Source organism: Dermacentor silvarum, chromosome 7 (genome assembly GCF_013339745.2).
Source record: "Dermacentor silvarum isolate Dsil-2018 chromosome 7, BIME_Dsil_1.4, whole genome shotgun sequence".
Lineage (NCBI taxonomy): Eukaryota > Metazoa > Arthropoda > Arachnida > Ixodida > Ixodidae > Dermacentor > Dermacentor silvarum.
The window spans coordinates 161,370,782-161,397,871 of record NC_051160.1 but is presented as its reverse complement, the minus strand read 5'-3'; the positions used below and the strand labels follow the sequence as shown (position 1 = coordinate 161,397,871).

The 27,090-nt window shown below is 46.3% G+C and overlaps 1 protein-coding gene across 1 annotated transcript in view; it reads right to left on the bottom strand.

Moving 5' to 3' along the window:
- Positions 1-27,090, bottom strand: part of LOC119458628 (cytochrome P450 4c3) — a 136,555-nt gene that overhangs the window by 578 nt on the left and 108,887 nt on the right. Inside the window, exon 11 of the mRNA XM_037720474.2 lies at positions 21,304-21,483. Coding sequence (XP_037576402.1) covers positions 21,304-21,483 — 180 coding nt within the window. The remainder of the gene's footprint in view (positions 1-21,303; positions 21,484-27,090) is intronic.

The window sequence follows — 27,090 nt, the reverse complement described above, 5'->3', positions numbered from 1 at the left end:
TTAGAGCAGTAACAGGAGAAAACTTATACAAATGCAAAACATGACTATGAATAAGAAACAATCAATTTGTCAATAGAGCCGATGGACATAATCGCATCAGAAGGCAGCCTGTTCCATTCTTCAATTGTGCGTGGATAGAAAGAATACTTAAAGGCGTTTATTCTGGCGTGGTATGGAGTTAGGGACTGATCATGATGATACCTTGTATGACGGGTAGTGAGGGGCATAGGATACGGATGAGGACTCATAGAAAGTTTATTGTTCTTTAGTAAAAATATAAATTTTAGTCTTTGGATTTTCCTTCGTGCTTGAAGTGGTGGAATGGCATGTTCTTTCATTAAAGCGGAGGGAGAGTCGGTAGTACGGTATTTGGAAAAAATGAAGCGTACGGCTTTCCGTTGGATTGATTCCAGTGCCTCAATATTCTGTTTAGTGTAGGGGTCCCAAACTGAACAAGCATACTCTAGTTTTGGTCTGATGAGACTATAGTATGCTAAATGTTTTACCCTGGAAGGAGAGTTTCTTAGTTTATGGCGGAGAAGCCCAAGTTTTCGGTAGGAGGACGAGCAGACATTCGGAATATGATTGTTCCAGCTTAAGCTGTTTGTTATGGTAACACCAAGGTATTTATATTCATTAACCTCTATTAGGGGATGTGATCGAAGGGTGTACGCAAAGGAATGCACAAGTTTTTTATTAGTAATGTTCATAAAAACATATACACACTTGCAAAGGAAGAAAGGGAAGGCAAGGAGCAGGCTGGCAAACTGCCACCGGAAGAGGCACAACGCCTGCCTTCTCTTCAGAAAGAAGCAAAGAAAAACATAGAAATGGAATGAAAGCCACACCCTGCTTACACAGGTAGCAATGGATACAAGCTCACACAGAACAATTCAAAGCAACGGTTTGATTTAACTGCATAATTAACACAATTCGCACGTTTCAAAATACAATAGTCATGATATCATAGTTAAAATAGCAGTTTTCGATAACATGCGTATACTTTCATCTGCTTGTTCGAAAAGTGCGAACTGCATGTTTTGGTGATATTCTAAATGGCTCAGTCGCACACGTTTGAATTATTTCCAGATTATTTTCAAGTATTCACCGATGCCTCTGCACACAGCGATGATCAAGGCGCCTCGGCAGCTTTATTGTGCCCTTCGACTCAAATACGACGTACATTTCACATATCACATCCAGCCTCATCAACAGTTGCGGAGCAATGTCAGCTATCGATGTTGCTCTGAATTACATGAAAGAGAAGTTAACCACATTCAAGAGTGCCATATTTACGGACTCCCGCGCGGCCCTTAGGAGACTACAAAGAGCTCGCAGTGGCTGTGCAGTTGTGCGCAGCATTACTGCGTGCCGATGCAGCGCGAGCGGAGCGTCAGCAGTGGAGAATGAAGTAGTCGGTTCTCGTATCTCGACGTCGTAACATCTCCCTTCACCACCCCTACTGCTGTGCCAACAAAATTGCATCTTGCTGGGCACCCCTTGTGGTCGCCGGAAAGCTTACCGGCTGACTTCAAGTTGCGCGCAAGACGACCGCGACTAGCCAAATTTTTTGAATAACGTAATTAGAGAGCAACAGTTTTTTGGAAGAAAACGAAGAGACAGCAAAAAAGCTCCCTTTCAACTGACTTTATTAAGAAATTCCAGCCGCTTTTACACTGGGGAAGAACCAGGCCCATGCGCAACAACGTTCCGCCATCACGTGTAACAGCATGTAACAACGGCCAACGCGTTCCGCTAACACAGCGAAAACGTATACCAACACGTGTGTGATTATGCATGATAACAGTGTTGACCGAGGAATGAAAACCCTCTATCAAATAGGTGAAGTGAAGGTGTACTAATGCATCGATTCGTGGCCTTCCTTATGAAAAAGGCTTCTAAAATTTCCCTTTCTTTTTTTGTTATTGCTTTTTTCAGAAACCTTGCCTTGTGGAATAATGGCAATTGCATTAGCACTCCTTGCAATGCACAGCCATATGGCTGCCATCACCATTCCTTACGTGGTAGGCATGCTGCCTGGCTCGATCGTTAAATCATTGGCCTGTTTGTCCTATATATACCTTTCCACATTTCATCGGTATTTCGTAGACGACTTCAGATCGTCAATCAGTAAATCTGCTTTCGTGGGCAGTGTTGCACAATAGAATAGTTTTGTTTTTATTATTATGTAGGACACACACCTTAGAATGTTTACAAGGGGCGGAAAACGGCAAATTGATGTCATATCTGGTTGCTATTTTTTTTTCAAGTTATGAGAAAGCTTATGTATGCATGAAATGACATGCAATGGTCTTTGACCTTTTTTCTTTTTCTTTGTGACCAGTTTTTCTGCATTTCACTTTCTGAAGAAGGGTTTCACAAACGGCAACGATAACACTGCTAGGGTAGCCAGCAGCTTTCAGTTTTCCTATTGGGTTTTCTAAACTGATTTCGGCCTTGTGCTCACATGATTTGTTAAGGGCGGCCTGAATGCACGTGGTGGCTATGACTCTTTTTATTAACCTTGAATGGCCTCTATGAAAAGGGAGGACACTCTTAGCGCTCATAGGCTGATAGCACCAACAAAAAGTATGTCCATTAAAAGAAAAGGAAAAATTGACGTGTAAATACTGCATGCATTTGTCTCTCCGTAATTCAAATGTGAATTTGAGGCCCCCGGAACGCTCTTTGAAGACGTTTAGCACGTCGGCAACCTTATCACTAAAATACAGCTGCCCCCCTTCCTCAAGAATCACAAGATAATCATCGACGTAACGATAGACTCGACGAACATGTATACATGTAAGGCTTGCAGAAATGCATGCCTTACAATTTTATTCCGCTTTTAGAATTTTATCTCCGTTCGACTACTGTCCACCACGATGGGCAATATTTATTTCAACGAACCGGCATATGTATAGGTTCATCATTACTTCTCATCTTTACGCACCACTTCTCTGTGATATCTTTTTATCTGTTATAGACAAACGCATTTCTGCAATCCTTACATTTATGCATGTTCGTCGAGTCTATAAAAAGAGGCATTACCACCACGTGCATTCAGGCCGCCCTTAACAAATCATGTGAGCACAAGGCCGAAATCAGTTTAGAAAACCCAATAGGAAAACTGAAAGCTGCTGGCTACCCTAGCAGTGTTATCGTTGCCGTTTGTGAAACCCTTCTTCAGAAAGTGAAATGCAGAAAAACTGGTCACAAAGAAAAAGAAAAAAGGTCAAAGACCATTGCATGTCATTTCATGCGTACATAAGCTTTCTCATAACTTGAAAAAAAAATAGCAACCAGATATGACATCAATTTGCCGTTTTCCGCCCCTTGTAAACATTCTAAGGTGTGTGTCCTACATAATAATACAAACAAGACTATTCTATTGTGCAACACTGGCCACGAAAGCAGATTTACTGATTGACGATCTGAAGTCGTCTACGAAATACCGATGAAATGTGGAAAGGTATATATAGGACAAACAGGCCAATGCTTTAACGATCGAGCCAGGCAGCATGTCTACAACGTAAGGAATGGTGATGGCAGCCATATGGCTGTGCATTGCAAGGAGTGCAAAAGCAATTGCCATTATTCCACAAGGCAAGGTTTCTGAAAAAAAAGCAATAACAAAAAATAAAGGGAAATTTTAGAAGTTTTCCCATCAGGAAGGCCACGAATCGATGCATTAGCACACCTTCACTTCACCTATTTGATAGAGAGTTTTCATTCCTCGGTCAACACTGTTATCATGCATAATCACACACGTGTTGGTATACGTTTGCGCTGTGTTAGCGGAACGCGTTGGCCGTTGTTACATGCTGTTACACGTGATGGCGGAACGTTGTTGCGCATGGGCCTGGTTCTTCCCCATGTGTAAAAGCGGCTGGAATTTCTTAATAAAGTCAGTTGAAAGGGAGCTTTTTTGCTGTCTCTTCGTTTTCTTCCAAAATACTGTTGCGCTGTAACTACGTTATTCAGTATGAACGAACTCGCCCAAATCAAGCTGTTGTTGCCAAATGTTTTGTTTTGAAACCAGGTATACCAAGTTTAGAACCTTATTAATGTTAGAGCATCACTTGGCTCATTGTGCGAGGCCGGCGCCATGAGAGCGCCGTGGCAGAAAAACGGCACACTTATTACGTCATGTTAATCTAACTAAAAAAATAATTGGCTGAGGTTTAGTTCTTGTAAACCTAGTTATCACGAGCGAAAGGTCTGTTTGGCTTGGTGTTATAAAGACTATGCACACAGTTTCATTAACGCACGCTTCCGTGCTTGGTAAGCTTCTCTATAACGCGCTAAATTACGCAGTAAAACACCAACAACCATACTTAGTGCAACAAACATGCGCCTTAGCGCTTTCGGTAACGCTAGAAATGTGCTCATTTTTGTTGCTTTTATGTTCTAACACTTTATTTCAAGCTGTAGTAGTCGCAACGTACACTGCGGTGCATAATATTATAACCTCATCACTAGTGTTTAAAATATATGTATAACACTAATAGCTGCTCATGAAATTCTTGAGAATTCTTATGTAAGATGTCGAAGAAGCACTTGAAAGAACAGAAATGAAATTAATAATTTGATGTTTTTAGTGTAAGTACTGAGAGTAAAAACAAAAACAAAAAACACTGAAATATACAAAATATGCACCTCATTCCTAGTTCCCAAATTTTGTAAGTCGGATCACGTAAATAAATTATTATGAAGATTAGTTGGCGCAAACAGTAAGCCAAGTGATGGTGATGCGATGCGGTAAAGCAGTAACTTCGCCAACGTGACAACGGGTAAGTTGATATTGTACATGGTTCATTTGTTTTTACTCATTGCAGTATACACCTGCGTCGTTTTAAGGGCGAAGCTCCTTATAGCGGCACCCGTTCGTCCCCGTCGTAGTAGGTAGCCACGTCAAGTTTTATGAATTGCTCAATAGATGGCGTTGTGCGTCCGTATATGTATACCCATATATACATATATATGTATACGTATAGTATAACCGGAAGCCGACTTCCGCTTCCGTTTCCACTTCCGGTTCCGCTTCCGTTTCCACTTCCGGTTCCGGTTCCGCTTCCGGAAGCCAGCTTCCGGCTTCCGGAGAACGCTTCCGGCGTTTTATGAAAAAAAATCGCAGCATATCCACGGGGTGAATGATGATGAGTGGGCGAAGCTCCGGAGGGAATCATCGGATCTCCCGCTTAAGGGGACGCTAGCACAAACGCGTTAGAAACGTGTAGTACTCTCTAGTAAGGGGGAGCGGCCACAGCGTCTTACGCAGCCATTTACACATGCCGGAACGTGCACCGCGTTTGCCGACGCCACCACATGACTGCTGAGAGAGTATACCCCCCGTATTCATAAACGCTCCTTGACTTGAACTTGACTTGCCACCGCTTTGGGCAGCACGTTCGAAACGCGTTGAAGGTAAGGCGGAGAGGCCACAGCGTCTTACACCAGCTTCTTACACGGGCCGTAACGCGCTAGCACAAACGCGTTAGAAACGCGCTAGAAACGCGGCCTTTCGTTAATGTTGGGTATTTATTGCCATTGTGGTGCGTGTGTCCATGTCCGCTTCGTGGCGTGGTGGGCTAACGCCGCGCGCTCGGAAGCGAGGGGTCCCTGGTTCGATTCCGCGCTACGGACACAACTTCGGAATTTTTTTTCTCATTTTTCTCAGACTGGTTACACACTACTACTACGACGACGGGGACGAACGGGTGCCGCTATAGGGAGCTTCGCCCCTAAAAAAAATTCCGAAAGTTGTGTCCATAGCGCGGAATCGAACCAGGGACCCCTCGCTTCCGAACGCGCGGCGCTAACCACTACGCCATGAAGCTTTTTTTTTCTTTATTGCCGGGCTTTGGCACACACAGAAATATATAAATTCACAGAGAATAACAAAACAGAATCACAATCACAATATTCGTTAAATACGACCGCTCAACTTGTGCGGACGCGTACACGCTAAAATTGTCTCATCGTCAGTAATAATTCCACCCTGAGGCAACCATTCTGGGATACATTCTAGCAACTTTTGTTCTTCCACAAAGTCCCTTATGCTTTCTTTAAAATACTGGCGAGCCGCTCTTGCGTCGAGATCAGCGTGCCTTACTGCCATTCTGCATTTCCAAATGCTATGCAGGGCCATGAGCATTACCATATTGAATGGGGTGCCGTCATCACTTTCTATTGGCAAGTAGCGAATGCCATACGCATCGAGGGGGAATTTTTTTTTATTGTGCGCTGGAGCACATCCCAAAGAAAAACAGCATCCCAACAATCCAGGAATACATGCTCAATTGTCTCCTCCTTTCTGCATATTATACAATGGGTGCCCCAGGGAACAAAAAAACCCCTTTCAGCCATCCATGGTTTGACAGTGAGCGTGCCTGTGTGTAACTTAAAAAAGAAAGTCTTAACACCTGACGGTATTAGCATTGCCTTAACACGCTTTAGAACATTGTGCCCATGGCCTGCACCATAAAGGGATCGATATAGAGGCACGGGTAGAACCACATCACAAAGGTCCTTGTACAATTTTTTCCGATTGACTTCACTCAAGTATTCTAGTGAAAACCGCGCTGACAAAAACCTACAAGAAACCACAACTTCACGAAGAAAACCATAAACACCACCGGGCAAACTGCCGGTTGAGACAACCATGTTGGGCAAGTGTCTCCCCAGGCGAAGTTGACATACAGTGTATAGGAACGGGTTTTTTACGTCCCTGAAGAAAGAAAATGCCCACACGAACACAGCGAACACACGGTGAATTTTCTGAATGTTTACCCTTGAGCAGTGCAACACTTGGAGGATATACCAAAGTTTGCTCACTAAAAAATGTTACAAATTGTAGCTCTGGAAAACATAGACCAATTCCAGCCATTCCACTTGTTTACTTTTTCCCGCAGGTTATCGACTTCACTCCTCCAGTACGATTCACTGTCTTTGTAGCACTGGAGGGGAGCTCCCAAGTATTTAACCGGAGTCGTTACGAAACTCATGTTGGCAAAGGTGTCCGGGGCCTCCGGCCAGTCTCCGTGCCAGAATCCCAGGCACTTGCCCCAGTTTACTGCGCTGCCACTCACAGCACAGAAACGTTTAACACATCTGACAGCCTGTGTTATACTGTCGGAATCTGTGCAAAACACGGCAATATCGTCCGCATAAGCCAACTGCCGTACTTCAACCTCATGCAATTTAAACCCGCGGACACAGTCATTCTCTATGACACTCAAACAAAACGACTCTATATATAAACAAAACAACAGTGGCGAGAGAGGGCAGCCCTGACGCACCGAACGCTTGACTTGGATGCGCTCCCCCACCGCCTTGTTGACAATTAGCCGCGTTGAGCAGTCCCGGTACGCCATGGCAACCCCCTCTCTAATTATTTTACCCAAATTCACATGATCGAGAATACACAAAAGAACTTCATGAGGCACCCTGTCGAACGTTTTCTCTAGATCAATTTGGAGCATTGCCACTCGTGCACCCATTGCGTTGCAACATTCGAGAATACTCCGTGCTACGTGTATATTAGAGAAGATAGTCCGGCCTTTAATGCCACACGTTTGATGAGGCCCCACGAGCTCCGTAATGACTGTCTGCAACCTCTTGGCTAAAATTTTCATCATTATCTTATAATCACCATTAGTGAGGCATATTGGGCGGTAAGAAGTTACTCTGCGCAATGCAACGGGGTCTTCTGATTTCGGTATAAGAACAGTGTGTGAAGATGAAAAGGACGGGAGTAATACTTTGAGCTCGAATGCCTCGTTGTATACATCGGCTAATACGGGCGAGATCGCTCCTTTCAAAAATTTATAGAAGGCTGAGGTCAGACCATCAGGGCCCGGGGACTTCCCCGGATGCATACTTTCAATAGCACTTTTCACTTCCTCTTGTGAAATAGGATCCTCCAATATTTATTTCGTGTTGTCGTCTAGTTTTGGCATCAACGTTAAAAAGTCCTTCTTAAAACGGTCAATGTCAACTGAACAGTCTGCGAATAAAGCACTGTAGTGCTCAAAGAAAGCGCGCTCAATATCTTCTGCTGCGTCGCTGACTTCCCCACCGTGTTCAATTTCCGCTATCTGATTGCGTCGCGCGTGCCACTTTTCTGAGCCCAACGCTCTTTTTGACGGTGCTTCTCCCATTATCAGCCTTTCAGCCCTTGCCCTTACCAGAGCACCGCGGTATCTTTCGATATCGAACTGTTCTAGTTTATGCTTCAGTGCGCGAATATCATCTATGAACATGCCGGGCATCCTACATTCCTCACTGGTCAATTTTTCCAGGCTCCTGGGGTGCTATGCAGGATGCCCCGAGTTTGGCGAAACTCGGGATCTTCACGAGCTCTGTCGACGCCCCAAGATGAAAGAACTAATGGTAACAAGACAAAGTTTGTCCGTCGGCACACCTCCAGTTTCATTGGTTTATCTAGATTCACTCTGGGTGGCCATCATCCCTTAGGCGTTGCCATATGGGCGGTCGACAAACTGGGGCTCACGTGATCATACGGTCGGTGCATGGTCGTGCATTCTTTCACTTGTTTGTCGTTCCACCGAGTGCATAGAGGCACAAGCAAGTTACCAAATAAATGCATTTAGTACAATGATATTAGTCACATTACCGTAGGGTATAGGTGTTTTAAAGTTCACAAATTGTACACTGAATGTGTATTAGACTAATTTGTAGTTTAATCGTTTCGCGTTATACCACGAGGGCACGCTCTCCCTCCTCTTTCTTCCTCTGGATTGGATTGGCGCGGCTCGCGCTACGTGCTTGCGCTAGCATTTCCGAGCACAGATTGGTGTGCGCTTGGTTTTCGCACTGGGCTTTGAACAGATCGCTCGTTGCTCTTTCTCTTTCCTCTGGATTTAATTGGTGCGGCTCGCTACGTGCTTGCGCTCCCATTTCCGAGCACAGATTGGTGTGCGTCTGATTTTTACACTGGGCTTTCAACAGATCGCTCGTTGCTCGCGCTAAAGTAAGGCTTCGAAACGAAGGGAGCGTCGGCTAGCGCAGAAGTGGTTTGCCGCGCGCTCGTGTAAGCACTCAGGAATGTCGGAAAACACTCATGCAAGGATGAAAAAAAAATTCTGGTTTATTTTCTTTTACATTGTGACGCACCTTCATACTGGCTAGCGCCGAGCGATAGCTTCTAACAACGGCAGGAAAGAGTCTTTATACTGGGTATATAGCCCCAGCAATCCGTCGCTTCTAACAAACGCAAGAAAGGGTCTTTGCAGCGCACGTGGCCGTTGAGTGCCACCACATTCATCCCAGGTGGGACTCCATCATCAGTGCAGTTACTCTGTACCCACTGCTGACGAGGTGGCGCTTCACTTTTTGACAAAAACTTTCTATTTTTTGCGTGTGAACGCTCGTGTTGGTTTCCACAAAGTGCACGCTGTGGTTAACTGTCTCCCAATGCAGATTGAGGCATAGCCCCGTTAGCATCCACTGAATTTGGGATACAGTTGTATGCGGCCAATTCGTCACTATGAATAATGGTCCCCGGTTGAATATTGGCTGCAATAATGGCGCTTAGCGTCGCCGCCTTTCGTCGGTCGACCTTGAAAAGTAGCAGCACCCCTCAGGTCGTGCAGACCATGCCGAAGACCCATGGGCCACCATCTTTAACACCACCGTAATTTTGGCGGCTCGGCGGAACGTTGTCGCCCGTCATTAGGTGGCCTCGATTGCACTTTTGCAGGCCGCGAAGAAGGCACTGGTCAATTTGCGCTGTCTTCCCGGGGCCACCGAGTGGAGCTCGCTCCAGCAGCTCGTCCCTCGCGACCTTACGGGGGTAGCTCCTCCAGTCGGCGATGGCGTGCTCCGATAGAGGAAACAAGTCTACGGTCTATTTCAACAGCCATATGTCTACGCTTTTGCTCACGCAGTACGTGAGCCAAATCATTTGCCGCCTGGAGAGGTGGCCGTTCGGATGGCCGAGGCGGTCCGTGTTGGCGCAGTAACTTCCTTCGCCTCTCTGCCCGTGCCGTGCAGCGGTACCATGTACCCGCCAAAACTGATTTCGGCACCTGTTGCACCGGAAGGCAGCCGGGCGTCCATTCTGAGTCTTCCAATATAATGTGACTACCTCGCCTGCGCAGGTTGGTTGGTCCGGGTTGAACCCCAGGTGCTCGCAGGTGCTCCAGTACTCCGATGACGACGCCGGACCTGGCCTGGGGCTGGGGCGCGGTGGACTAGCTTGCTTGAAACAGGAGAGAGCCGAAGCGATCGCACGAACTATTCCTCCGCAGCCTAGTCACACCAGTCTACGCTGGGAAAGCATAATTTGCCCGCCACCCTATCTCCGCAGACGACGGCCTTCGCCTAACTCGTCACACAGCCAGCGCACTCACGTTTTGGAAAGGCAAAAATGACGCTGAAACTCTACGTCGGACATGTAGGTGAACGGGTCCAGATGGTCATATTGACGCTTGCTGCCGCTGGATGCGATTACACAGGCTGCTGCTGCCGCCACCATGTTCCCGAGTTCAACTCGAGGGGGGTTTCGCGATGTACGAGTTTGGCCCGAGTTCGCGTGTCAATCAAAACCATACGTCACGCCCCGCGCGATGCATGTAACTCTTGTGCGCGCGCCCGCCACGGTTGGACCACGCCCAACTTATTTTCCGGCAACAGCGACGTGTTGCGGAACTGAGAGGCATCAACAATCTTGACCGCCGACAGAAAATATGCACAGCACACTGTCATCGGTGATGCACTGTAACTGAGAACCACTATCAAAAACAAAGCGGCGACTTTCGCTGGCTCATGCATCTATCTTCTTAGGCTGTGATGGCCCCACAACATGGTTCATTGTCTGCATTGTAGCGACGTAGCGCACAGCAAATAATTATTGGAACGACACTGTAGCTGCTTGCAAGGCGTCGATGCGCCGTGGTGGATGACGATGCTGAGCAGTGCGTAGTGTTTTCCAACGTAAAGGTATCGCAGCTGTTGTTTGAGATGGCTGCTCTGTCATCGGTGGTGTATCGGACCTGCATTGTCGCAAACACGGTCAGCGCCGAGAAACGCTCGCTTTTTTAAACCCAGTGCGATGGCATTTCTTCATCACAAGCACGGCACACTAAATAGTTGCAAACCCTACCTGCGTTCGAAGTTTCATTTCCTAACTGCACACAGGAGCCATCACCCGCCAAAATGCGCTTGCTGCGCTGTCGTTGCTATATCTATCTGCGATCGCTGTTAGCTCAGCAGCAGAGGCAATCGGCAAGCACATTGGAGAGAACAACACACTCAAACTGCGTATACATGCGAACGGAGGCACCTTCACTGGGCAAGCGATGACAAGCGATGAATTGTGTCACTGGGCAGCGCGCTTTTCTTTGCAATGCATCGCGGAGGCTTCCCGCTCGCAGATAAACGGGCGCATTTTCACTGTGCTGCGTCACTACGGACCCTAGAATACCGCACAGCCATTTTGGAGTGACAACCATTGCTCCCGTCGTTTCAGTTGGTAAAGCTATATCTAAAGCGCCTCAGTGAAGGTAAAGCGCCTCAGTGAAGCACCTGCGGTGAACAGCCATGCCGTAGCGCTGCGTTGCCATTCCCCTAATAGTCAGGAATGGAAAGATCATTGTCATGACTGACTTTATCAAGGATTAGAGTGCCTCGATGCGCGCGGGCATCAAGGCACCCTATCAAGGATAGCACTGCAGTGCCCCTGGCGACTGCTCACCGTATGAACTCCCTCGTGCGTGCGACCCTCTAAAATGTATCCGCTTGTAATCTTTCGCCTCACTGTCACCACTCGCGGCAAAAAAGTGCAAAATTTAATAATTCGCTTGATCTCTGTTTGTCATCAAACATTTATGGTATTCCAAACGAAAAACAGATACTTCAAGAAATAAAGTGTTTCTTATTTTATTTGTTGTACTTGAACGTAATCGATTGAGGGAAAGTGTAGGCGCAACAATGCACCGCATGTGCCCTTGTTCGCATTCGATGGAGGATAGAAAGATAATGCTCGAAAGAGGAGGCACGCCCTTTACGCGCCCTAGAAAGGCGTGGCAAGTGGCTCACGGCAAGTGTGCAGATAGACAGCGGTACAGTCACGGTATTGCTAAATGGTGATAATACGTTGATAACAATACGCGGCGCTGGCGCGTTTTGCTGCGCAGTCTTCTGTGCTTGAAGCACGGAATCACTGTGCCGCGCAGGGTGCGCTCATGTTGTCATACGCGGCTTTATCTTGACATTTCTTTTTGCCTGCTGTTCTTGCACGTTCCTTGCTATCTCCGTTCACTGACTGCCATCGAGCAAACTCGGGTGAAACTCGTGCGAACGAGAAACTCGGCGCATCCTGCATAGCACCCCTGCGCATCTGTTTTTCTTCAATTCTTTTTTCTCTGCATGTCGCACTCGCGCGCTCTATTGCTTTCATTTTAACCGCCTGCTTGAAGTTCTCCCATTTTTCTCTGTGTGACGTGTTACTCACAGCTTTCATTTCTTCAACTCGCTTCATTACGTCCGCCATAAACATTTCATCGCTTAGTAATTTCGAATTAAATTTCTATAGTTGCCACTGGAAGCCCTTTTTTCTTTCTTTCGCGCTTGCTACTAAAAAGCTAACCAAGCAGTGATCACTAAATGAAATGGCGCTCACTTGGTACTCCTTGCAAAAGGGTATCAAATCAAGGCTTACATATGCTCTATCTAGGCGAGCGTGGCTGGCTGCCTGAAAGTGAGTGTACTGTGTAGTCCTCCCACCACCAAGACATTCAGCCACGTCCTCCAAGCCATCGTCCCTTAATATCTCGTTTAGGACAACGGTGCTTGCGTCCTTGTACGGTCGAGGGCTAGTTTTATCGCGGGCTGAAAGAACGCAGTTGAAGTCGCCGGTAATGATGACAAGCCTATTACACCGGGTATACTGTTTTAGCCGTTCGAAAAATCTGCGTCTTTCATCAGCAACAGTCGGCGCATACAAACAAATTACACGCCACTCCAACGAAGAAAACAAAAAATCACATACAATAAGCCGACCAGACGGGCATGACGTAACGGCTTCTATTCTGGCTCCAAGACTCTGTCGGACGACCAACACGCAGCCGGAAGAGGTTCCCACAGCATGGCTCACTATAGAGCACAGTATCGCGCTAAGAATTGGCGCACCATGCCCCGGGTTTCCTCGTCGCCCTCGACTTTCGTTTCCTGCACAGCTAAAATGTCCAGGTCAAAGTCGCTTACTAGTCGGTAGAGTTTATTCTGTTTCCTGCGTTAGGCAAGCCCACGCACGTTTAAAGTCGCCACACGAATCGACTTATCCATTAGCATCATTGTGAGGCGTTGAAAAACCCGGGGGCATGACGCTTACCTCACAACTGCGTTTTGCTCCTGAATGCCCTGCCACGGTACAGTCCTCACGGCGGCAAAGGCGGCGTTTCCGCCGTCTTGCGCTCCGTCAACGTGCTCGGCCGTGGCCGAAAGGGAGGACGCCGCACGGGAGTCGTTTTCGCAGGGGGCTCGCCCGTTGCGCCAGCACTAGATCCCTTCTCGTTTTCATCGGCGTCGTGGGGCCGCTTCCCAGCCGCACTGGCACTGTCACTGTCAATACCGATCATCGGCTCTGGCTCGGAGGGGGTCTCTATGGCTCCGCCGGACGAAGTGTTGCCGGTGCTACTAGCATCACCCTTTTCATTCCGCCCTTCTACGGCTTCATGTGGAAGCCCGGCTTCAGGCTTACCTGGTGCTTCACGGCGGGCGTCCTGTTGAGTGCTCTGCGAACCATCTTGGGTAGCCGAGGTTTGGCTCACTCCTGCTGTTTCCTTCGAGTCTGCCTCGTCCATGAGGTGATCCGATGCGTCGTTTGCCTGGACAGGTCCGGTCACGCTGGCATATGTCCTCGTGCAATCCGCGTCATCGTGGCCGAAGCGGCGACAACGATTGCAGCGCGGCACCTTGCAGTCGCGACGTATGTGTCCAGTGCTCTTGCAGCGCAGACACAGTGGAGCGCGTCCCGGGACAACAACGAGAGTCAACTCTCCGGCAATCTTGAGCTGATGTGGGATGTCATCTACTTTGACGTCGGTATGCAATTTTAGTCCCACTGAGCGTGTCGTCGAGCCCTTTTCAGTGACGCCTTGCGCTCTCCACTTCTCTCGCGTCACTTCCAACACTTTCCCGTAGGGTGACAGGGCCACACGTACGTCTTCGTCGGTCACGCCGTGCAGCAACCAATGCAACTTTAAGCGAACCTCGCGGTTATTTGGATCAATGAGCAAACATGGGCGATCCTTTACCTTCACGTCGACGGCGCAGAGCAATTTCTGAACAGCGTCAGCACTCGTCATTGTCACAGCACACACGTGGTTCATTTGATACGCCCCCAACGCCAAAACGTCGGGGAGCGCACCAAGTTTCTCCAAAGTGTCCCGGTAGTCTTCGACACGGTAGGGCCGGGCTCTGGGATCGCCGTGCATGAAAACGGTGTTCGCGACGATGCGTCCGGATGGCAGATTTGGCAGAATAACCTGATAATCATCAGCACTAGACGCAAAAAACCTGTTACCGCGGCCCGTTTGGGCCGCCAGAACCGCTCCGTGGGAGCCAACCATCCTGCGTCCGCACGCGTCAGTGACCAGAAGCAGAATGCACTACGCCACGAAGCGCACATAGACACACGCACCACGATGGCAATAAATACCCAACATTAACGAAAGGCCGCGTTTCTAGCGCGTTTCTAACGCGTTTGTGCTAGCGCGTTACGGCACGTGTAAGAAGCTGGTGTAAGACGCTGTGGCCTCTCCGCCTTACCTTCAACGCGTTTCGAACGCACTGCCCAAGGCGGTGGCAAGTCAAGTTCAAGTCGAGGAGCGTTTATGAATACGGGGGGTATACTCTCTCAGCAGTCATGTGATGGCGTCGGCAAACGCGGTGCACGTTCCGGCATGTGTAAATGGCTGCGTAAGACGCTGTGGCCGCTCCCCCTTACTAGAGAGTACTGCTACGTTTCTAACGCGTTTGTGCTAGCGTCCCCTTAAGCGGGAGATCTGATGATTCCCTCCGGAGCTTCGCCCACTCATCATCATTCACCCCGTGGATATGCTGTGATTCTTTATTGCATTATTTAGGCTCGCGAAACGATGGTTCTGAGGTCGGGGAGCATGCAGACGCCTCCTCATACGTGATTATTGCGTTCGATCAGCTTTTCTGTGCAAACAAGGTGATTAAATACATGTTCAACTGGCGCTGGAGCCTCGACATGCTTTGTTCAGCTCCCGTAGAATTCTGTACAGTAATTGGGAGTTTTGCACAATATTGTACAGCAAGGAATAAGGGCACTTGCACAGGCGGTGTTCAAAATGTAAGAGCTAGTCAAGCTTCAGTCGAAGGTCTGTTTGAAACCGACTGCGTGCTCTTGTGTGGGAAAACTCCACAGGATGGGAAGAATTGTTCGTAATAATTTGCGCGTACGCTGTCGAAGCGCGTGGATAACAGCAACCCTCAGGGGGGAAAGTAAAGTTGCATTTGATATTGTTACGGGGAGAATATATATAGAATGGATATATTTACAGGGTAAGGTATTACAATATAGTGATGTAATAATTAAATTCTTTAAATGTTACTTTTATGTTAGTCATGTATTAACTCGTTTGTATGTTATTTTACTAGCAAATGGTGTTCCGCAGTGTGCTTCAAAGATTGTTTTGTATGTAGTTATGAAATGTCTGTTTTACAAACTGCTTTTGTAACTTGCAAATTCCGCTATCTCTGCTGCCCCAGCGAGGTAAGGCCTAGTCAGGAGATTTAAGCCCTCCTTTTGCCTTACCTCGCGGGCAAACCTTGTACCTGTTTTGCCGAATAAAATAATAATAATAATAAAAATATTAATAGAACACAATTATCAGAATAACACGCACTCATGAGCATCCACAGTTGTTTGAGACATCGTTCAGACAGCATTTACGTCGGATGGGATAATTGACAAACCGAGAGAAACAAGTGAGTCTTCACTGCTGCAGTCATTTATAAATTTTGTTGCCGAGTCGACCAAAGCGCAAATTTTTCGTTTTTTTTTTGTTGGAGAAGTGCTAGAAGCACAGGAGGATAGTGTGGAGTGGACAACACCTTCAGTCCTAGTTTTATTTTTTCAGACTCCTCAATCTGCCAAAAATTGGCAGATTTGACAAATAGTATAAGTTGAGTTGTCATTTGAGATCACAGGGAGAGGCCTTCGATCGTCCTGCAGTGGACATATGTATAGGCTGCTGCTGCTGCTGCTGCTCATGATGATGATGTTACTGGTAGAGGAATTCCAACAGAGACGCGTAGAAAAACTGTCGATAAGATTGATTACTTTCTATATGTGCAGTAACAAAAAGATAAAATGCACAATTCTTTTATTAAAGCGAAAAATTCTGTCTTCCCGGGCTTCATTATCTATTGGCTTCATGTGGTTGTGATTAACGATAATCGGGCCCCTCGGTTCCCCTTCTTCTCGCTCGACTCCTTGTCAAGTAAGGTTGTGTAAGTAAGGAGGAAGTGTGATAATAAACTGGGCCGATCCCAGAGATATAGTCCGTGCTCACGTGGACCACGTGGTTCGCGTGATGGGAGCTTTCGCGAATTGCTGGTTTGCAGGGCGGTCACTTAATAACTACGCTGCAACACGCGTTGCAGGACATGAACTGTTCGTAGCTTTTAGTAAACGGCTTGACGAAAGCTGCGCTTCATATAAAATGTGGGTTGAATTTGCATAAATCTTATATCTCAGGTTCAAGCGTTATTCGTCTGTGAAAGTATCATTTGGGCCATTCAGCCTTGAATGATCTGATTAACGCCAAAACGGCCGCCACTGCAACGTACGCAAAGACAATGCGCTATGAGAATACAAGCCGTAAGCAGCAAGTGTTCAGCCCCCTCCAACAAGCGTCTCTGCCAGCGAAAACATCGTAGCCTACGGCAGTTAAGTGCGTGCGGGAAGCCACAGTTGGGACTACTGTGTGGTGTGATGGTAATAAGGGGATTACGACAACAATGACGATGAGTGAATTACCCCTTGAAACCGGATGGTGGAATGTGCCAATACATTCCAGCAAAGGAGGAACCTACAGTGACACGTCAACCGGCTGACTCACGGCGCTACCACACGTTCCACATCCTTCTTTTCAGTTCTACACCCTCGCCGCTTGTACACCGTCGGTCGTTGCCTCGCCCCCCCCCCCCCCCCCACCCTCTCTCCTCTTTAGAAGAACCTTGTCTATGTATAGACCTTTTCACAAACCGACGTTTGAGCAGCGCCATTTGCCGACGCGGGGGACGTCTAGCGTCAGAACATGTTATGCCACCATTTTGGACTGTGCGCCTTGCGAGAGCAGGCCGGCCGCACTTCGGTTGTGTGATCTTCGCCGCGCATTATTTCGATTGTTTTCTTCCGTTTCGCTTGTCTTGTGCGGCTTGACTTGTTACATGTTTCACGTGCTCGCGTGAGCACTCAGTGTGGTGTGCCATGGCAACAGCAAGCCCAGCCAGTGGATGTGGTGTTTCGTCGTCGGTAGCGGCGGCAGCCGCGTCTGCTTCGTAGAGACCTGGCGTGCTAATCAGCGGTATATTTCATTGTTATTTCTGGACACATGTGACCGTATCGTCGATTGAATCTGATCACTATTAGGTTTCGCGGTTGAGGGTTGCCTCATTTAGCGAAAGCAGGCGCGTACGTAGCTGTCGGGCAATGCTTAGAACCAGGCGCCGGCGGCCCGACGACGCGTGTCAGTGGTTGGTAGATATGCGGTGGTTACTCCATACGCTTCCGACGCAACTGAACAGCTCAATCATGCAAAATTTATTGGATCTGGTGCGGTGCAGTGTGCTTATAACCAAATGTCAAAGCATAAGCGTGGCGATCGAGCAGCGCGGTACCTGCAGCGAACCGACGCGCGACACTGATCACAGATGCCAGCGCAACTGATACAGGCCAGGTGCTAGATTTTTATTTTTAGTATTTAGTAGTTATTTATTTATACATACTGTCAATCCCAATAGGGATTATAACAAGACTTGTTATAAAGATATATTTGTTTACCTATTCTTTACGTTTGTTTACCTGGAATGGCTTTTCTTTCGAATGTCTGAATTTGGAACAAGCTTCGCTCACGGTGAACCTTAACGTAGATCGTGCGCGAAGTTTGTATTGAAGATATCGCGTACGGAAAGAATTGTTCATGTGCGCTATCTCTGAAGCGAAATAAGCCAATAATATTGCAGCGTTAGGGGCCATCTCTGCTCTTTCTCTAGTTTCTGTGCAATGTTCATAATAAAGTAATGTCGAGTCTTGACAATTGTCGAATAAATACATATGCGTATGACTGCAAACCACTACTGACCGTGAGTGAAAAGCACTTAGTGGTCAGCGAAGCGGTCACTGCACGCACGTAAGTATTTCACTTGATCGACTGTGCGAATAATTTATTTTTTTTCGTTGCTGTTATTCTTGAAAGTATGATGCTATTGTCCGCGCGTACCCATGCGAATACCATTTTTTACGTTCTAACTTGCGCGGGCTCATTTAGCGTGTTTCTACGCCATGCACAGTTAGCGCATTACGGTTTCCGAACTCTAGCACTGTCGCTAGGCCGCGCTGATGATGTTGACACGTTCGTTTTTGCATTCTCTTGCTGCCCTAGCACATAGACAACGCTCAAAGATGGGTGAGGTCGATGCAGCACCACACTGTTGAAGTTATTAACTTTATGGGCAGGGCCGCGCAGGGTGTGTGTGAACGCAGAGACAATGTTTTGGTGGACACAGGGTCTGCATACATCTTCCATAGGACACGATTTTTCCAGATCGTTGCGAAGTGTATTTACCGACTAGTTCTCTCGCAGAGTGCTTCAATTTGTGTTATACCGGTGTCACACGGCCATTTTGATAGCGATCGAGACCGATCTGGATCAGAATGTTCGACCGCGATTGGCTCCCTTCCGCAGATTGAGCAAAGAAGCCAATCGCGACCAAGAAATTCGACCCATATCGGCCTCGATCACGATCAAACGTGCGCCATGTGGCCCCCGTATTAGGCAGTGGAATGAAGTCGTGTTTGAAAGAATAACAAATGTAGCCTCTACCACTACATACGAGAAAATATTGCATCGAAGAGCTGACAATTCTCGCAACCTATTGGGAAATGTGCCGAAAAAGGTTTACCAAAATGCGTTATTTTACTGATGTGTGCATTGGTTCACATTAGACTGAAATGCCAAGTCCTCAGGTGATGCAGGAAACCGGCGAAACGTGAACATATCACATCGGCAGTGGTTTCGCGGAGTGCTGTGTTGTGGACACACTTAGTCCCCAAAATCGTTATTTTCCGCTGGTTGTTTGTGCACCCATAAACTGCACAGTGCTGGCCTGCAGCCTTTTGATGAGTACATATGCCATTATTTACGAGCTTAAGTAATTCGTGACAAAAATAAACGGAAACATCGAAGGAAAGCTACCACTCCGCAATGCAAGCGCAAGGCAAGCTCACAGTCCAGACCGAACAGGAAACACTGACACATACTCTCCACGCCAGACCGTCGGAAGCGCCCTCGTGAAAACGTCTATACAGTGCCGAGAAGAGCATATGTTGCCTTGAAAAAGACGAGTCCACTTGTCGAAACGCTGGCTCCCGCTTTCACTTGTTCTCGTTTTGCTCATCGTACATTCCAGCAGACTATTTAAGTTCATGTGAAACTTTATTGCCGATAAATATTGTTTTTATTGCAGAAGCCATTTTACTCCAGATTTCCTGCAGACTCCGTTTCACGGAACCTACGTCATCGCCCGACAAGGCTTAACGAACGACAATGCGCCCATCGAGTCGGTGTATACGTGTAGCCACCTGTGCTACTACTGCAGATGCGCCGGTCATTTCTCTACGGAATCATGCAACGAAACAACAAACTCTACATAAATATCCTCACTGGCACGCCGTCAAGCGAATCATTCCGGTTAATAAGCGCATTCGTTTGTTTGCCTCATTTTGCCGTTTGAAAGCGAACAGATTTCTCGCGTTTTCTCGCCCGTTCTCATCATATTCGTCGCTGAAAGCCATTTAGCCTTTTTCAGACACACGTTATGTCGCGCGAGAGCTCTTTGTCGCCTGAAGCTTTAGAAACTGAGGCCGGTGGTGGCGCTATGTTGTGTTTCTTCGCTGCTAAATAATTTCTCACCTTCTGGTGAATGCATTCTAAATATAGCCTTCTTTCATGGGTAATACAATGCTATTACACTTGCAAACCTATTTATGACTGGTTTCACTATTACTATAACACTAGGTGGCTGTACCTACTTCTGGTATCGATTTCGGTTCAGAAATCAAACAGTGCTAACTTTTTGAAGTCTTCACTCCTCGTAGGATACGATAAATGCATAATTAGATAATCCTGAAGCAATGTACAGTACGAATGTTTATTGTAGCACATAGCGTGGCTCAAGGCAGATCCGATATGGCTCGATGTTTCCCGCGTTGATACGGTAGGCTTGCTGGATGTGCATAATTAGGGAAGTGTGCTTCCCCACATACATCGCTTTCAATATAAAAGAAGGTGGGCGTCACGCGCTGTAAAGGGGAATGAAGCTGGAGTGGTCGAGCTGGCATTACGTTCTTGTCATATAATAAATTTTGTCGCCTAATGTCCTTAGATGCAATGCTTTCGCTAAGTTGCGAAACCGTTTTACTTATAACTTGTCCATCCGTATAGCGGTCACGTTCCAACGCGTTTCAGCGGCGTAGTAACATTAGACGTAGACAGCCGTAAAACGTAAGAAGGAACGAGCGACTGTCAACATCCTTAATCTCCGCCATCCTAATGAATAACTGGCAAGTGACATTATGAAGAGCATAGCAGACGGCGGCGCATGAACGATAGTTGCTGCTTAGCGTTAAAAAAAAGAAGTCTGTTGTAATGGCACTATGGCCACGGTCCCTAGCTGACATGCTTCTATCCTCGCTTCCGTGTTCCTTTTAGTACGTTAGTCCGCAGATAGAGCGAAATATATATAAAAGACAGAAACGTTAACCAGGGGATATCTTCGGTCGGCTACCCTGAACGGGAGAATGGTAAGAGGGTACAAAAGATGAAAGGAAAGAAACAAAAATAAGAACAGAACGGAAAGATTCAGGTTGGCTGTTCGGGTGTCATCTGTGTTGCCGTCAGCTTCAACAGCGCATGCATGCTGTGAGTATCACGACGGCCATGTTGCAATCGGCCGATTAAAACGTACGTGTGGAACCAGGCTGAAACAACTTCGCTTTCTCGAATTAACAGAGAAAGTACGTACCGATACAGTTCCGCGGCCCGGCCGAAAAGGGAACGTAGGCGTATGGGTGGCGCCCTCTGCTGTTCTCCGGCAAAAACCTTTCCGGGTGAAACTCTTCGGGCTTGGGAAACACTTTCTGGTCACGGTGCAAGAAGTAGTTGGCGATCTGCACGAGCGACCCCTTGGGCATCGTCCTCCCGCCTGCACGTAGAGAAGGGCGCACCCGGAGTTATTACCGACTCCCCGTTGCAGTCCCGCGATCCCCCTTAGTTCTCGTGGAATTGACCTCTGCCACATAGAAAGTGCCATCTTGAGTGTCACAAGGCATTTGTGTCATTCGGAGGCTCTAGACAGCAAATGCGTGTGCCAAGTTCCGTTTCCTTTGTTTAGCTCTTTCAAAGTGTGTTTTGCGCACATTTGATTCTGTCGCCTCCCGAATTGTCTCCCTCTGTTAAAATCGGAACGTTGCTACACGCAAAGGAAGAACAGTCAATGCAAGGCCGAAGCCTGAACAGTCTTTGGTAGATGCAAGTCAAGCCTGCTTGTGGCACACCGGCTCTTGTGTTGGTAAATCGTGCCTGAGCCTCACGAGGCCTGAGTGCGGGGTAAGTATTTGCCTAGACATAGTCGTGTTGGACTTGTGACTCTTTTGTAAAGTTCAGGACAGTCCCGTGAAAATTGAGGCGGTTACGATCTTGCAACTTATGCAACGTTCAAGGTCATGGGTCCCTAGGGGAGCGGATAATAACTTAGTCACATTTATTTTTCTGCTCAATCTTGACCATAAAAAAGACTGCGGTCCCGACAACATACTTAATGACTATCTGAAAAGGTATGCGGGATGATGCAGTAAATACCTTGGCATAATGTTTCGCAAGTCACTCAGAGATTTACAGCTTGCAAACGACTGGAAAATTGCAAAGATAATACCGAATCACAAATAAGGCAACAGACGAGTACTTTCAAATTTTGACTAATTTCACTAACTAGTACATCCTGTAAGCTTCTAGAGCACATTACCGAAGCACATCACGGCTTTTCTAGAGAGCACCGACTTCTTGTCTCCCTACCAACATGGCTTTCGAAGTGGTTTAGCAACAGAAACCCAACTCGAACTAGTCCAAAATATTGCGTTGACAGTTAATCACTGTATTCAAACTGACATGATTTTACTCGACCTATCTAAGACATTTGACTGTGTATGCCATAACAAATTGTTCGCTTAGTTGGAAGTTTTATTGGAAAAGGCCACTTTCAGCCTGGGTAAAAGAATTTCTAACCAATAGTTCACAATTTCTAATTTACAAAAAAAAAAAAAACGCTACCTACCACTGTCACAGTTACCTTCGGAGTTCCCCAGGGCTCAGTTCTCCGGCCATTACTCTTTCTAATCTATATTAATGATATCGCATCTAACATCGATTGCAATGTGACTGTTCGCCGACGACTGCGTTATATATACGGAAATTACTAATTATAGCGGTCACACCACACCTAATACATCTCTCAATGCTCTATTTGGTGTTATAATTGGGAGATGTCTATTCATGTAAAAAGATGTTTGACCGCGACCGTAACAAGGAAGACAAGGCCATCTACCTTTGTATATGAGATATTATAGGCATACCGCTAACTAAAGTTGAAGAACATAAATACCTTAGGAGTTACATGAACCTCCGACCCTAAATGGGGTAAACATACTGCGAATATCAAAGCAGCAGCGTTACGCAAATCATTCTTTCTCAAAAGGAGCCTTGCGTGCTCTACTACATCACCGAAGCTAGTAGCCAACACAACGTTCGTAAGGCCAGTTATCGAATACGCCATCGCGGTCTGGTTTCCTCATTCGATAGCGAACATAACAAAATTAGAGGCAATTCAAAGAAAGGTTATAGGCTCATTCACAATAAATATAAACGCGCAGACTCACTTACAAATATTTTAATGCAGACTGGATTGTGAATTCTCTCAATCAAAAACACGCTCGACTCAAGTTCTTCTTTTAGCTACAAACAATTAAGTATAAGACAGACGTGTCCAGGTACATTTCATTTTCTGAGGCTCGAAACGCACGTAACAAACATGCGTGCACTTTAACAGAATACGCATGCCCCCAACAACGGCACGTTTAAGTATTATTTCTTCCGCCTCGCAGTAGCTCAACGGAACCAACTTAATTCTGCTATAACCAAATACTGAATCGCTGTCAGAATTATCTTACAAGTTGAAACAGCGGTGCGTAAATAAAATAATTTATCGTCGCATGAATCATCGTCATATATTTTTACCCTTTGCCGATTTCGAGGCCGTTTTTTTAACTTTTTTTACCACATTGGTACATCCTTGGTACATCCGGGAACGCTTTTCGCAAAAGCGTTCCCGGATGTACCAAGGATTACCTATCGCCGCAACAGAAACCTTAAAGACATGTTACTGCATGCAAAATACAGCCAACATGGTTCTCCCGTAATAAAAGCACGTTCTCGTCCCAGGTGCAAAACCTGCAGGCACCTTCGAAGTTACCTTAAAATGAAAATCACCGCAAATAGCTACCCACACGTAGTCAAAATCAGCTTTACTTGCAATAGCTTCTCTAAGAAACAATATATTGGCGAAACGGGACAACCAATGGACCTGATGTTCATTGCTTGTCCCGTTAATTGCTCACCCTGCTTGGACCTGTACAAGGTTTGCAGTATTGAATAAATAAATAAAATAAATAAAACGGACATCGCGCGGACACAGCTAAACAGCTTCCCAAAGCAGTCGCCGAGCATTTCAACCAACCGGTTCCTAACTTTGCTCAGCCTAAACTCTACATACTACAGTCAAATTTCAATTCTGCGCGATACAGAAAATATAGAGAATCGTATCTCATCCATAAGTTCAAGACATTGCAACCAATAGGCATGAACGTTTCAAAGGGAGCTTTAGAATCTATTCGTTATGCTAAACTTCAAAGCATAGGCACCAGTACATAGTTATTTTTAATTGAGCACGTTAAAGAACCCGAGGTGGTCCAAATTCCCGGAGTCCCCCACTATGGCGTGCCTCATAATCAGATCGTGGTTTTGGCACGTAAAACCCCATAATTTCAATTTCATTTTTAATTCAGTTGTTTTTTTTTCGTTATGCGATTGTCAATAATATTCCAACCTCCCTTTGCTTTCACCCATTCCTTTCGTTCTTTTATTTATATATTTAACATCCCCCCCCCCCCCTTTTTTTTTTCCACGAGCACCATTTTTCTGCCGCTTCGTTTATTCTCTCTTTCAGAAACGATAGTTCACTGACCTCCAGCGGAGTCTATATCACCCCCCCCCTCCCCTCCCCTCCCCGTCGTCCAGGCCCCTTCCACGAAAAGAAGAACCTACAATGACACGTCAACCGGCTGACACACAGCGCTGCCTCAAATTCCTCCGCCGACTATCAGTGGCGCATTATCTTTCTTTTCAATTCTACACTCTTGCCGCTAACACACTCTCGCTCGTTACCTCACCCACCCGCCGTACCTTCTCTCCCCTTTAGAAGAACCCTACACATACATACTGTGCCGAGGAGAGCATATGTCGCCTTGGAGAAGACAAGTCGAAACGTTGGCTCCTGCTCTCACCTTGTTCTCGTGTTGCTCATCGTTTTGTTATTACTAGAACCATGTACTTTTTTAATTGCTGGCAAATTTAGCTATTAGTGTCTACTATACATCGCTATATGGTGTGATCTCTCTATTCTAACGTGTTTTACACCGAACTGAGTCATAGTTATGTTATTTTGGCTCATCATTACGTTCAACAGGGTAAAGAACGAGGTTATTATGCCAGTAGCTGTCATCTGTGTGTCGTCAACTTTAGCAATCGAAGCGTTTATCCTGTTCTGGTGCTTGTGTACATTTATTCGGATGTATATAACTATTGCTTGTAGCTCTAAGTTTATTGAATTTGGCTTCTAGACTGGCTGCTTAAGTTAGCTAGCAGTATTTTGTCAGCCTGATAGCTTTTGATGGCCGGAAATTTTTCTGAAAATTTACATTTGGTCGTATAAAGGTTTTATTAGGAGAATATTATCCGACTAGGATTCAGTTCTACACCACCGCACACAAGCAGTCACCAAAATAAAAAGCAACGTGGCGTGAGCACACAACATAATAACGCCTGCGATAAACAAGCATTCTGTCACTTGTGTGAGAATATACAGATACGAAAAGCGCTGTGGGTGGATCCGGCAAAGCAGAAACGCCACGAAAACCATTTTGCAAAAACTATGCTCAAGGAAGACCAAGGCCGAGAACGGCACCACCGTAGCAGGGTCGATTTTACGCACCAGAAACAGACTGAGTGTGCGTGGCTACCTTGTAGCACCACGGCCGACAAAGAAACTTGATTTTGAAAACGAAGCTCGCGTCTTCCCTGACGTCTGGCGTTCGTCGTGGTTTGCTCACCGGATATAATTGCGGATATATATAAACAACTTGCACCACGTTTTTTTTTTTACTGCTGTCTTGCCGAGTAGATAACTTTGGCCACTGGGTTTGTGCCCGAATAGACCACTCAAATGCTCCTGGCCGCTGTCTGGCCTAGTATAGACAACTTGGGTCACTGAAGATTCCCCACCGGGTATGTACCCGAATTAGACAACTTTCTGGCTGCTGTCTATTCTAGTAGAAGCTTAGGCTACTGCATATGTGCCACTAGGTATGTGGCCATTCCTCGTCATTCCTCCGAATGGATGTGCCACTGTTGAACGAATTGTATTAAGACTTTAATATGTTTAGATACGTGTCGTACTTCTGTGTGCCGTAGACGTCTCATCAATAATCTTCTCTCGACATGCATCAGACATCAGCTCCGTCTTTGTGAGGCGGACAGCTAACGCCTACAAGTGATAACGCTGTGCTCATCCACTACTACTGAAGCTCAAACGAGCTTCGAGTCATTTAGATTCCAGCGTTTCGTTGGGTCAGTGTGTTTTTTAGTGCTTCAGCCGTTTTGAGCCCGTCCGTCCGTCCGTCCATGCATGCATGCATCCATCGATCCATCCATTCAATATGGCTATAGTGTTGGCATGTTTTAATAAACACAGGTAGAGTTCCAAATGTAAGTTCCAGAAAACAGCTCTGTCTGCACGACATAATTCACGTAAAGTTTCGGCAATGGTAAACTGTGTTTCTATGAGAATCTCGTCATATTAAAATTTGGGAGGTAAGGCGAGGGATGCATTTTTAAGTCGATATCATTTCTACGCGCGCGAAAAATGAGCACACCTAGCCTAAGTGATACGCTGTGTTGGATGGGGAGAATGCCGAGCTTAATGTAACTAGGTGTAGTAGATTCACTGCAATTACGGAATGTAATTATTCTAACTGCTTGGCTCCGCAAATGAACAATCTTGGACAAATGCATCCTATATCGAATTTTCTTAACCACGAGTCCAACATTCCAACCAACCTATTAGCAATCTTGATCCTATATGTGTTTCCCCAAGATCAAGAGCAGTTAAGTCAGGTTACTGTGAATAAAAGCGTAGTATAATGAGTGAAAAATGTGCACTGGGTATTAAGTACGGCTTTTAATCAGAACACGAATCTGAAAACAAATTTTAGACTAAATTACGGCGATGTGTTTATCGAACGTTACGTAGAAATCAATGGCAACTCCCAGGAATGTGGCTGTCTCGGACGCTTGAATAACTTGTACATTAATAGAAAGAGATAGTCAGAAGGGAACATTTTGTTTTCTTGTGAATAAAAAAAGAACATAAAGGTAGTTTTAAGCGGGTTAATGTGCGAGTTAATTAATTCGACGCCATGAA